This window comes from Populus alba, chromosome 8 (assembly GCF_005239225.2).
Source record: "Populus alba chromosome 8, ASM523922v2, whole genome shotgun sequence".
Taxonomy (NCBI): domain Eukaryota; kingdom Viridiplantae; phylum Streptophyta; class Magnoliopsida; order Malpighiales; family Salicaceae; genus Populus; species Populus alba.
The window spans coordinates 3,220,224-3,232,700 of NC_133291.1; the positions used below are offsets into that span (position 1 = coordinate 3,220,224).

Below are 12,477 nucleotides of genomic sequence, written 5' to 3' on the forward strand. Positions count from 1 at the left end.
TGAAAAAAAGGTATGTTTTGTAATTTTCTCTATTATTTTCAAGTTTCAGAGTCTTCAATTGTGATAGAGATCGTAGATCCATATAATCAAAACAAACAATTGCATTGAAGGTTTTTCGTTTTGCTTTTCTCATCTTTTTAATTTATGTTTAGTTGTATTCACATGATTTTGAAAGGAGGAAAGCAGGTCTGTTATGTAATTCATGACATGGTGATTAATAAATAAAACAGTACGAATAGAAATCATAATTGATCGCATAGCGGAGTGGATATCGCGTTAGACTCCGAATCTAAAGGTCGTGGGTTCGAATCCCACTGCGATCGGTTTCCCTTTTTCTAGTTTTTATTTTTTCATCGTATTTTTTTCAGTGAATTTTATGATTATGAAATCTGGATTCCCATAATGGGAAATTGCATTCTATTGCCTGAAATTGCTGACCTGTTGCAAAAGGTTGCAATTTGTTTGACTGAAGCTTGCATATCTAGTGTACTATGGAAGTGGTAAATGCTGCTTGAGATTGTCTTGGTTTAGCACTGGGTTTGCATTGATGTCATTTTAGGTTTGATGTTTGAACCTTGTCGAGTTGATACATCTTGAGTTTGTGCAACCTGCTGTGAGCATATGAATTAGCATTTACAGGTCCTATTAACAACAGGAAGTTATCAGTGTGAATTTAGATGCTGTAGGGTGATTGGAATAAGTCCTGATTTGCCTCTACATCAACATGGGAAAATGCATTGTAGTTTGTCGGAGAAATGAAATGTGCGCACATCTGAATTGAAGCTAATAAATTTGGGTTCGAGTTGTACACAAGTGACTCTGAGTAACAGAAACCATCCTTAATCTTAACTGAAAGAATTTGAAATGCATTTTGTCTAGTATTTCCATCAACCGATAAGGAAAGTGTCATGTTACCAAATAGACCAAGCTAATGGTGATTGTGATGGGGTTTGATTTTAAGTTGCCAAATTTGATTTGCTGGGCGCAATTGAATGAAAATAAAATGATGACTGTGTCATTTCCACTCATTCTTGTGTGTATTTTTGTAATTTGTAGTTTGTCTTCAGTGTTTCTTTTTTGTGTTGACTATGATCCCTCTTGTTCCCCATATGCTTGCATTTCCAGGCTTCCTTAGACTTCGATTGGAAATATAACCATCTAAATGGGGGCTTGAAAGGCCTTTTTTACATCCATTTTCTAACTTATACAGACTCCCTTTCAGTTTTCTTTCTAGTAGTAACACAATAAGCTGAGAGGGAATGGAACCAAATAGTGATTACTACATGTAGGATTTTGAATTCAGTGTCCTTGAGGTTGTCAACCTTGCAAGCACAGTATACAGTCTCTTTTGTTAAAGTCAGATAAAATTGCAAACACATTGTTATCAATTTTGTTGTGTTACTGATAAATTTGCCTTCTATTTGTGCTTCTGCAGATGTTTGATGATCAAGATCTGGGATTTTGTGCCAATTTTCTTGGCATTTTTATATTTGTTCTGGTGATCGCCTATCATTATGTGATAGCTGATCCAAAGTACGAAGGCAACTGAAACTTGTGTTGTGCACTCTCAAATAAGTGTCCGAGTGATAGTCAGACTGTCAATTTTGTTAGCTCAACCACAGTGAAAGGTTTGAATAGATTGTTGCAGCTCCTTGATGTTTTCAATTTCTTTTTGAGGTTTTAGAATCTAGAGCATTGTTTGTGGCAAAGATGATATGGGATAATATGTTTGAGATTACCAGTGTTTTTACAATGATGTAATTCTATAATAAATTCTTCAAACTTGCACAGGTGCAGAGCAGGTTAAAGCTAAGTTGGACTGGCTTACGCTATAATGAAATCCCCTGAGAGGTATAGATGAACAAAAAACTAAATTCAATCAAAATGTATTTATGAAGTTATTGGAATTTATATCTCTTGAGCAAAAGATACATTTAGTTTTATTAAAATCTCTCATTGCAACTCGTGATGAATCAATTTAACAACACCAAAAATGAAACTCCCATTTATCACCAAAAAAAAAAAAAAAGCAATAGATGATTGAGTTGGAATTTAAATTTCAATGAGGAAATCTGAGATCAATGGTGAAATGTATTTTGCTTGATATATTTTTGAAGGAGATAAATAATAATTAAAATAATAAAGATTAAATCTAAAAAAAGAAAAGAAAAGAAACAATGAATCTAAACATGTAAAAAAAGAAGAAAAGAAATCAACCAATTAATCCCTATAGAAAGCTTAGTAAGAGCTTGTTGTTTCGCAGTCTGGCTATAATTGTTTTTTAAATAATTTTTTTGTGTCAGAATATATGCTAATGATTTTTTTTAAAGAAATTATTTTTAACATTGGTATATTAAAATAATTTGAAAATACTAAAAATATATTAATTTAAAGTTAATAAAAAAATTTAAATTTTTTTAAAAAATTTTTTTTAAAATGTAAAAATAAAAGATAAAATGATAAGTGAAAAATGGGAAGAACATCATTGAGTAATAAGGAGTAACTTAGACAAACGAGTCATCCCACCACCAGTGGAAATCGATGCATGGAAGTGCTGTCCGTACCAATACAGCATAAGAATTTTAGCGAGAAGATTCACCCAACGTCAATAGTTGTGCGAAAAATTTTCATGTTTCTTTAAAAAAATATTAAAGGGGAGGTGAGACAAAGAAATAGATGAGTTTTAGCTGTGATTGTGGTTTTTATTTGTGGCTTTTCAAGTATTTGGTAATGTTTCCGTTTGTTTGCAGGAAAGTGGTTTTCTTTTGGAAAGTGAATTCGGGGAAAAATGAATTCCTGGAAAGTGAATTCCGGGAAAGTATTTTCCGATGTTTGGTAGTGTTATGGAAAATGAACTGGAAAACACTTTCCAGTGTTTGGTTGTGTTATGGAAAATGAACTGGAAAATAATTTATTAATGAATTAATTTTTTTTTCCAAGTTTATCTAATATATATAAAATATTTAATCACTTACAATTGTCATAACCCAATTTTGATCTTTTATTTTTATTATTTAAAAAAAAAAGATGATGAAAAATAAAAATAAAATAAATGAAGGATGAATTAAAATTTGGGTTAAGGGCAACATGATTGGAAGTTTAAAAATTTAATTAAACTCTTGACTAGTTTAATTAATTAAATCAAGGGTTTAATTGGAGAATTGATTTAATTAAATTTTAGATTATTTTAATTAATAAAATCAAGAGTTTAATTGAAAAGTTAATTAAAATTTGATTTAATAAAAAAACTCATTACTTAAATAAAATAAACCAACTCTTTGCATTTAATTCGCTGAGTAGCAGTGAATTATAATTCACTGTTACTGTAGCAGTGAATTAAATGCAATGATACTGTAGTTGTGAATTAAAATTCACTGGCAGGCGTGCGGAAAGTGTTTTCCTTTCTTTAACCGAAGGAAACACTTTCCTTTCTCAAGTAACGATTTTACGTTGACCGGAATTAAGTTTCCGTTGACTTACTGTTTAACATTTGTTCCCAAACATGGGAAAGTCAGGAAAACGAATTCCAGGAATTCATTTTCCTTGAAACAAACAGAGAAAGCTAATGTCACAATTCTTTTTACATATTATTTTTTCAAGGCACAATTTATATTTTTTTTTAAAAAGCACTCTTAAAAACCATAACTTTTCCGAACCAATCTTAAATCTATAATAGAAGAAAGTAAAAGACGTTAATATGTACTGGAATGCACTTGTTATGGAGGTGTAATTTAGAATTGCATTTCAAATAGTTTTTTTTTTTTTTTTTTATAAAAAATCAAAATTTTTTGTTTAAATTTCTTTTTATATATTTTTTAGATCATTTTGATATGTTTATATCAAATAATTTTTAATAATTTTAAAAAAATCATTCCTAAACAACTCCAAAATAAACAGAAAAGCAATATATATTTTTCTTATACATAATATTGTAAATTTTATTTTTTTCCGCGTCCAGTCTCTTGACCAAAAAAGAAAATGTCCATCTAGGTGTGGTTTTAGACATTATTATAAGTATAAGTTGAGATCATAGTTTCAACATGTGGCTGTAGTTTAGTGGTGAGAATTCCACGTTGTGGCCGTGGAGACCTGGGCTCGAATCCCAGCAGCCACACAATTTTTAACGATGCTCTATATTGAGACTTGACACTCGCAATTTAATCCCTTTTCTTTTTCCTTTTCCTGTTGAGAGTTTGGCAGTTTAAATTATCATTCCATGTCTTTGAAACCTGGAAGGGTTATACGAGGTTTTTACATTACTGTAGTGTCTAATATTGTTGCCTTTTTGCTATCCCTTGAACCTGGCTATTTCCGTTCTTTCTTTCTCTGGTCTATCGATTAAATGCTTGCCAGTAACCACCGAAGCACGAAAAAATCATTATTTTATAATGCAAGAATCATTCCGAGTCTTTTCAGTCGAGGATGACAGCGGAGCTGGAGGATGTATAATTCGTCTCCTTCATGCTCAAGGCAAGTCTTTATTTGAGACTTTTTTAACGGCATTTCTCTATCTAGTAAATACATGAACTGTGAAGAAATAAAATATTTTTATATTTATCAAATAAAGTTATAAAAAATAATTTTATTAAAAATTAATTTATTTTAGATACATATTTTAAAAAATTAAATCATCTCTGTATATATTTTAAAAATTAATAATAATTAATATAATAATTTTAAGTTAGGCCCTCCAGGAGGGCAAGACCCAATGTCTAGCTCCGCCACTAGTAATATATACTTTATGACCTTTCTACTGAAAGACAGATCCATGATCTCTCATAAGGCCCACATAGTTAGATATGGGCTGGGATAGAAAGGCCCAATACCTTCCAGTGGGATTTCCAGTCAACCAGAGTAAGTAAACGGACATATAGCAAATAATCATCAAATGCCTCTCGCGTTCCACTCCCGTGACTTCCACAGAGAGCGCGTCACAGGGAGCCACAAAGAGCTATCTACTCTCGCCGTTGAGATCTAGTCAGTAGTCACTCTTCTAGCCTTTTCACATCAGATCAGCTGAAAAGGTATGTTTGATTACCTCCCTCTTACTGCAATTTCGGTTTGCTTTGTTCTCCAAATCTTAGTCTTTTGCAACGAATATAACTCGATGAGAGGGAATTCGCACTAACATAATTGGAAATTGCATTTTATTGTGGAAACGAAGTGGCCTATTTAGAAAATTTACTCTCTGAATTTGGATCTTTATTGTAGAATCTAAATGTTGTCTGACATACTTTCTCGGATTTGTGTATCTTGGCACTTCTTTTTTGGGTTTCTACTTAACCTAGCATTGCTTGGAACTTTGAGACATAGTACATGGTGGTTTGTTTTCTTAGCTTTCGCAACTAGGCTGGAATTTTCTTATTTCCAGGCTGTACATGTTTCTTTGTTTTATCGTCAATCTGTTGGTTGAAATGGAATGTGATATGATATCCCAATAACACTATAAAGTTAGTTGAGATTTGAGGGAAATAAATTAGTTGTTTATTTGAGTTTCTGGAAATTTTGTTATGGGGGCCAGGGACACTATCACGCCGGGGTGTTTAGAAGTGTAGCAGTGTTTGCTATCCCGGTTTTCAATAGTGCCTTTTTTATTTTTAAAAATTATTTTTTATATCAGCACAACAAAATTATCTGAAAACATCCAAAAAGATATTAATCTAAAGCAAGGAAAAAAATTAATTTTTTTCAAAACACTTTTAAAACGTAAAAATAAATAGGCTCTTAGTTTTGATTGTACTGCTTCAAATATTGAAGGGAATTTCGGTGCAACTTTATCTGCCCCGCGGCACATTTGTGCCAGGAAGTCATGGGAAGTTTCCTGCTTAACAAATAGCTGATGAGCATGTCTGGCATTTTTTTTTTACTATCCCTATCAATCCAGGCTAGAGAGTAGCAGTGTGAATTTAGGGACTGCCTTTGTGATTAGAACAGGGAACATTGTTGATTTAAGGAGGAAAAGAAATATGCATGCTTGGCAAAGCTATGACTATTCAAAGTGAAAACCAGGATAGGTCGAGAAGGTGTCCTTTTTTGTTTCTTTTCGTTGGCTTTGCCTGCTTGACTACTATGCAGTTTTGAGCTGTATGCAAATCATTAAGTTGAATGTTAGATAACTTACCTTTGTCTAAACGAAATGAATCTCTAATGCATTTCATTCTGGGCTGATCTTAGTGATGAGAATTGTTCCATGATAACCAACTAGTACTGGGTAGCAGCATTACCGTTGGGATTTAATTAAGATTTGGCAATTTTGATGTGCGCAGTGATTAAATGAAGAAGTATGCATGGCTTTTTGATTCATGTTTTGTTTTTTTTCATAACTCATGGCTTGTTTTATGTTGTTGCTTTCTATTAAGCCATCTTGTCAACTGTACGTGGGTATTTCTGGGCTTGGCAAGGTCATAACAAGAATTTTAATATTCTTTAAAGACCTTTAACATGCTGCAAATACATCCATCTGTCCTGTGAAGATGAAATAAATTGCAACAATAGACCCCCCCTCCCCAATGATCTCCTCTAGAGTAAAAGCATTACAGCTGAGAGGGAACGAATGTAACAGAGTGAATTGTAGTCTTGACATTGTCAATTGTGGTTGTGTTACTGATGCATTTTGCTCTTATTCATGCTTCTACAGATGTTTGATGATCAAGACCTGGGATTTTTTGCCAATTTTCTTGGCATTTTTATATTTGTTCTGGTGATAGCCTATCATTATGTGATGGCTGACCCAAAGTATGAAGGCAACTGAAATTGGTGGCGTTGTACACTCAAATAAGAGTCTGAATGATAGTCAATCAGTGTGAATTCGTGTAGTTTGATCATTATGAAAGTTTTAAATAGAACATTTCAGGCAAATTCTCTAACGCTTCAAACTTTTTTAAGGTTTTAGAATGTGAAGTCTGTAATGGCAAGGATTTCGGGAGAAAATCAATATCTCTACCATGCCGCATAACTCCATGTGCCAAAGCATATTTTATCCTCATTGGTGACAAAACTTGCATCCCTCCCTTTATTTTTTTAATGTTTGGTTAGATCATCAATCTCAACCTAATAGTTTGAGTTGTTATGTTAAATTTCAAGATATAATTTATATTATTCTTTAATATATCTTTTTAAATAAAAGTTTTTTAGACATAAATTTATACAGACTCATATTATTTTGTATTTATTTTTATTAAATAAATAGAGACAATGAGATTTGAATTTCGTGATTATTTGATTATCAATATTTTAATATCATGTTAAAATATTATTTTATTCTAATAATTTTATTCTAATAACTTAAGTTCCCAGAAAGAGGTTATGTTCACAAGTTTTTGCCTGTTTACAGGTTCTTGCCTAAGAAATTAACGAGGTAGTTATAAAACCCCTTCAAATTGAGTGTTCTTGGCTTGCGGGTGTTGTTTTTTATTTCAATATATATATATATATATATATATATATAATCAACTATAATCTCAGCACCTCTAAAGCTTTCAATACCCGTGGGGTATCGTGATCTTCTTCTAGTGATGTAAAGATGTCTCTAAAAGGAGGAACGAACAGCTGAATGAGATTGTTTTGATTGGATAAGGCGTCTAAAGTTACCATTGTAATGCATATTTATATGGATTTTTAGCCTATGGCTTTTATATATATATATATATAATGAAGCATGTAATTCGTGCTACCACCTATATTGTTCATCACCGGGTTCTTATCACAAACGTGTTTAACGCTTGGAAGCTATAATGGATTCGGGGATAATGCTGCAGGGAAATCCCTGCATTTCAAAACTTTTTTGGTGTCATTTGAAATTAAATGTTCGTGTTTTAATTTTAATATTGTATTTGTAACAATAACAAATAATTGAAATAAGATTTAGATTTTTTAATGGCTTGTTTTTATGAAGAGAAATAATGATTAAAACAATGATTTTTTAATAATAGTGGAAATAATAAAGATGTTTGTGCCTTCGTGATAGGGATGAATGGAGTGATAATAATAATAATAATATTTTTATTAAAAAAAATTGATGGAGTTGAAGAAATTACGAGAATTAAGAGTGGTGGTACAATAATAATATTAATATAATATTTTTTTAAAATGTTGGCATTGATCACGGTTGGAGCGGTGATAATAGTATAAATACTTGATATATTGATATGTAATGAATATAAATAGTATATTATTATTATTATTATTTATTTTTATTATGACATCGTCTTTAAAAATAAATCTATGTTCAATTTACATTCTCATCCACGCTCTTACTTTTATTTCAATCTCATCAACAAAATATGTCTACAGAGTGAGAATAGAACTTTTATTTTCGTTATCGCGGTTGCTTTCTTTTTTTTACTTGCAATATCTCGAAGTTCAGCTTAGAACTTATTATTATATACTAGACTAAGTGCTTATTTTGTATTATTGTGGTACTGATTATTTTTTAAAATGTTTTTTATTTTAAAATATATTTAAATAATATTTTTTTAAAAAAATTAATTTTGATATCATTATATCAAAATCATATAAAAACACAAAAATAATAATTTAAAGTAAAGAAAAAATAATTTTGTTTAAAGCGCTAACGCAAAATCAAATAAACTCTAAGTTTTTAATTTTTTGTTACAAGTTTAATTGCTTATAAATTCCTCCTAAATTCATGATCAATGTTGCATAATAAGCTTTAAATCTCCATCTGATTTATTAACAAAAAGATATATGTAAAAAAAGTACCACATGGCCATTTATCTTCTTTTTTTTGAAAATATTTTTATAATAAATCATGTTAGATTTTTTGTTCATTTTTTTTATCTATTAAGATAAGAATATTTTTTTAAAAAAAATTATAAATAAATAAAAATAAATTGAGAATAAATACGAGTTACACTAATTCCCAATAATTCAAGGTGTAAAAATAAAAGAAATTTAAAGATGCATAAATTCAGATGTAAGCTACTATAAGTTGTCTAAAATCTAACCTAGATGAAAATTTGACCAAAAAACACAGATATCAAACACAAAATAAACAAATGATGTTAGTGGTTGAATTGTGATAGTAATTTATTTTTAATTAAAAATATATTAAAATAATATTTTATTTATTTATTTTTAATTTTCAAATCGCGATCATTTTATTCATTCTTTTCAATCACAGAGAGTAAAAACGTGTAAAATGGTCTCACGCATACAAAAAAACATATTCCCTCTCTGTCCAATCTTAATAATTAATTTCATACACTATTAATTTAATCTACTAATAATCTGAGCCGTTAATTATAAGGATTGTTTGAGAGTATTTGATTGATGTTATTTTTTAAAAATATTTTTTGTTTTAAAATACATTAAAAATAATAATATTTTTAAAATTAACGCATTAAAATAATCTAAAATATATTAAAAAATAATTTTTAATAAAAAAATTATTTTTTTAAAAAAACACCAGTACACCGCATTTTATATACTCCCAAACTATCATCATTCATTCTTTTCGATGACACACAGTGAAAACGTGAAAAATGGTCTCACGCATGCAAAAAAATATTCCCTGTCCAATATTAATTAATTAATTTCATACACTATTAATCTAATCTACTAATAATCTAAACATAAATAGGAGAGCCGCCGTTGATAAATTTAAATTGTTTGAAAGTATAATTATAGTTATTTTTAAAGTATTTTTTATATTAAAAAATATTAAAATAATTTTTTTTTATTTTTTAAAATAAATTTTAAAATTAACACATCAAAACAAATTTAAAACATATATATATATATATATATATATATATATATATAAAATTTAACTAAAAAAAAAAATCTTTTACAAACACGATTACAACCATGTTTCATGCACTCCAAACGATCATCATTCATTCTTTTCGATCACACACAGTAAAAACGTGAAATATGGTCTCCCGCATACAAAAAAAATATTCCCTCTCTGTCCAATCCTAATTAAATAATTTCATACACTATTAATTTAATCTACTAATAATCTAAACATAGATACGAGAGCCGTTAATTATAAAACAAACCACCCGAAAACCCGAAAACAAAGACGAAACACCCAAAAACAAAAACCCGACAAAACCCAGAGCAATCGCAATATCTGACTGCACACAGAACGGCTTGTTATCCGGACACGCGTCTTTCATTCTCCTAGCCATTTCCGTGCCGGTTGAGTTCGCTGACAATAACAGGTACGCAAACACCTGCACCACGCACACACCATCAAAACTCTCTCGCTCACTTCCAAGATGATTAAAACACGCGTGCATATATACACGGACGGACGGAGGGATATGAATACGTTTACCTGATCATGGCCGAAATCGAACCAGACTTGGCAAACTTCAGGGAAGAGCGTGGCGTTTCTTGAAATTTCCCAAACGGCGGCAGTCATTTCGAATAGAGAGTAAACGGCGACGATCGCATTCGCAGCAAAAACGTATCTGTCAACATTTTTAAGTGACTTTAGGAAAGAATTTTGATAAAATTAATTTTACTCTTCTCAGACATGCAAAAATCGCGAGGAAGTCGTTGGGTCAAATAAAGAATTTTCAAACAATTTTGGACTTCCTAAAAAAATCACGAAAAAGCAAAAAGCGGGAATAGATATATTTTTTTTATATAAAAAAAAAACTGAATCTAGAGCATTTGAAGAGACATCCCTTTTGATTCTTACACTTTTTTTTCCCTCACGAACGAAACAGGAATTTACAGCAAAGAAAAGAGCTTAAAAGAGAGAGAGAGAAAGTAGTTTGAAATCTGTGATATAATATGTACATATACCTGAAAGCGCCAAAATTGTACCAATGAAAGGAATCAGATCCTCTAGAATTAGTGAGCATGAAAACAGCAGAGGCAAGAGAGAAACAAAAGGCAGAGAATCGAAAAACAAGAATGAGTGAGTTGAAGCGTTTCAGCTTCTGTAAGGAGATGGTGGAGTGGAAGTGTTGCTGGGTCTCGCCGCCGTTACGGTGGGGCTGTGGAGACCGCATGATTCTTGATGATACAGCTGGTAATTATTCTGCAGTCAGAGAAATAGGGAGGAGTCCCGAGAGAGAAGAGGGGTGAAAAGGGTCGTTAGGTATCGAGTAGTGAAAGGAAGATATGGAGAATTTTGAGGTGGGAGGTTGAGATTGAGAAGAGGAGAGTTGTTGAAAGTCACGGGACATGACATGGGGTTTCAATGTGTTTCATGGGATTTTTGAGAGAGAGAGGAGTGAAAAGATTAAAAGAAAGCAAGAGGTGATTTAATGTGAGAGGAAGCAGAGTATCGATTGAGTGGGGTTATTGATAAAAAGATTGACGAGAATTGAGATCAACAGTAGAGAATAATGAGTCAGTCAGGTTTTGAGGAGAGATTAGAGGGAGTTTTTGTTTGCTAATTTTGTTCAGACTGGAGAGAAGGGGATAAATAAAAAGGAGGTAGATGAGTCGAGACTCGAGAGTTTGCTTCAACTCTCTCTTTCTTCTTCTTCTTTTCCACGAACAAACATCTTTTCGTCTCGAAATCCTGCTTGCTTTTTTTTTTTTTTTTCTCTAATCTTTTGCTGATTTATTTACATTATAATAATTCCCCACTCTCTTTAGTTAAAGCGTGAGCAGTAAAGCACTGCCTCATTTTCCCATCTGATAATCATTAAGTCAATATTCCAGACATCATGGTTCTACATATTCACACAGCCATTGACTTTGATTTTTCTTTGTTTTTGTAATTGACTCTGGACAAGTCAGCTAGATATTTTTGGGTAAGCTCATGATGGGTTTTACCATCCATTAACTATGCTGTTTTTTTATTGGATGCAGTGAATTGGTAAATTCAATTAGTTTAAAGCTCTCTTGTTGTGGTGACGTGTTAGAAAAATGTCATGGTCATTTGCATGATGGATTTATTTATTTCTGAGAGACAGCGAAATCTCGGCAACTAATAATTTATTTGCATATCCATGGGTGTGTGTTTTGACTTCGAGACTCTCCGAGCTTGAACAGCATGCAGGCCGCTTGCTTGTGGTACCTGACCAATTGATTTAGGTTTTGATGCATTTGTGGTCTGACGCATGGCTTTGGTTAGCTTTCATAGCAAAGGATACATTGCTGTTGATTTAGTTCTGGAGACATGTTGAGTGAGCTTGGTTGGTAGCTGTGGAATGTTTTTCTGATGTATAGGTGTGAATAAAGAAGGAAGAAGAAGAGGCTAATCCGCATTCTTGCTAATTATTTGGAGATTAGTTAAGCACGGCCCACGGGAGTCATAATTAATTTGAAGAACGCACGTTGAAAATCTAACAAGTGGCCGGAATCCAGTGAGCGAATTTCTTTCAACAGCTGGAGTGGGAAGCCGAATGGCATAATTACGGACACCGCAGAGTTTTAGCCTCTTGCAGGACAATTCATGAACTCGAGTGCAAGGTAGCTTCAAAACTCTTGTTAACACGGGCTATTAGACTAATCGGATGTCTATCCCATAAAACGCTCGTCTGACGT

At 31.8% G+C, this 12,477-nt stretch overlaps 3 protein-coding genes and 2 non-coding genes across 5 annotated transcripts; 4 read left to right on the forward strand and 1 right to left on the reverse strand.

The window, feature by feature from the left end:
• Positions 1-250: 250 nt before the first annotated feature.
• Positions 251-323, forward strand: TRNAR-CCG (transfer RNA arginine (anticodon CCG)). The gene has a single exon. It is a non-coding gene; the product is annotated as a tRNA-Arg (tRNA).
• Positions 324-1,435: 1,112 nt separating this feature from the next.
• LOC118052172 (dolichyl-diphosphooligosaccharide--protein glycosyltransferase subunit 4A-like) lies at positions 1,436-1,813 on the forward strand. Its single transcript, XM_035063022.2, has one exon. The coding sequence runs from the start codon at positions 1,436-1,438 to the stop codon at positions 1,547-1,549; it is 114 nt and encodes a 37-aa protein (XP_034918913.1). The 3' UTR covers positions 1,550-1,813.
• Positions 1,814-4,042: 2,229 nt separating this feature from the next.
• TRNAH-GUG (transfer RNA histidin (anticodon GUG)) lies at positions 4,043-4,114 on the forward strand. Its single transcript has one exon. It is a non-coding gene; the product is annotated as a tRNA-His (tRNA).
• A 2,523-nt stretch (positions 4,115-6,637) lies between these two features.
• Positions 6,638-6,997, forward strand: LOC118052171 (dolichyl-diphosphooligosaccharide--protein glycosyltransferase subunit 4A). The gene has a single exon (XM_035063021.2). The coding sequence runs from the start codon at positions 6,638-6,640 to the stop codon at positions 6,749-6,751; it is 114 nt and encodes a 37-aa protein (XP_034918912.1). The 3' UTR covers positions 6,752-6,997.
• Positions 6,998-9,907: 2,910 nt separating this feature from the next.
• On the reverse strand, positions 9,908-11,540 carry LOC118052170 (CASP-like protein 4C1). Its single transcript, XM_035063020.2, has 3 exons — positions 10,780-11,540; positions 10,304-10,439; positions 9,908-10,199 (listed from the first exon to the last, which is right to left on the reverse strand). The coding sequence occupies exons 1-3, from the start codon at positions 10,986-10,988 to the stop codon at positions 9,984-9,986; spliced, it is 561 nt and encodes a 186-aa protein (XP_034918911.1). The 5' UTR covers positions 10,989-11,540; the 3' UTR covers positions 9,908-9,983.
• Between the last annotated feature and the right edge of the window lie 937 nt (positions 11,541-12,477).

What these genes read in the sequence shown, in the direction of transcription:
- LOC118052172 (XM_035063022.2), top strand. Translation starts at nt 1,436, where the DNA reads ATGTTTGATGATCAAGATCTGGGATTTTGTGCCAATTTTCTTGGCATT.
- LOC118052171 (XM_035063021.2), top strand. Translation starts at nt 6,638, where the DNA reads ATGTTTGATGATCAAGACCTGGGATTTTTTGCCAATTTTCTTGGCATT.
- LOC118052170 (XM_035063020.2), bottom strand. Translation starts at nt 10,988, where the DNA reads ATGCGGTCTCCACAGCCCCACCGTAACGGCGGCGAGACCCAGCAACAC. An exon ending in TACAATTTTGGCGCTTTCAG is followed by an intron (nt 10,440 to 10,779) that starts GTATATGTACAT and finishes AAATGTTGACAG; the next exon opens with ATACGTTTTTGCTGCGAATG. An exon ending in TCGATTTCGGCCATGATCAG is followed by an intron (nt 10,200 to 10,303) that starts GTAAACGTATTC and finishes TGCGTGGTGCAG; the next exon opens with GTGTTTGCGTACCTGTTATT.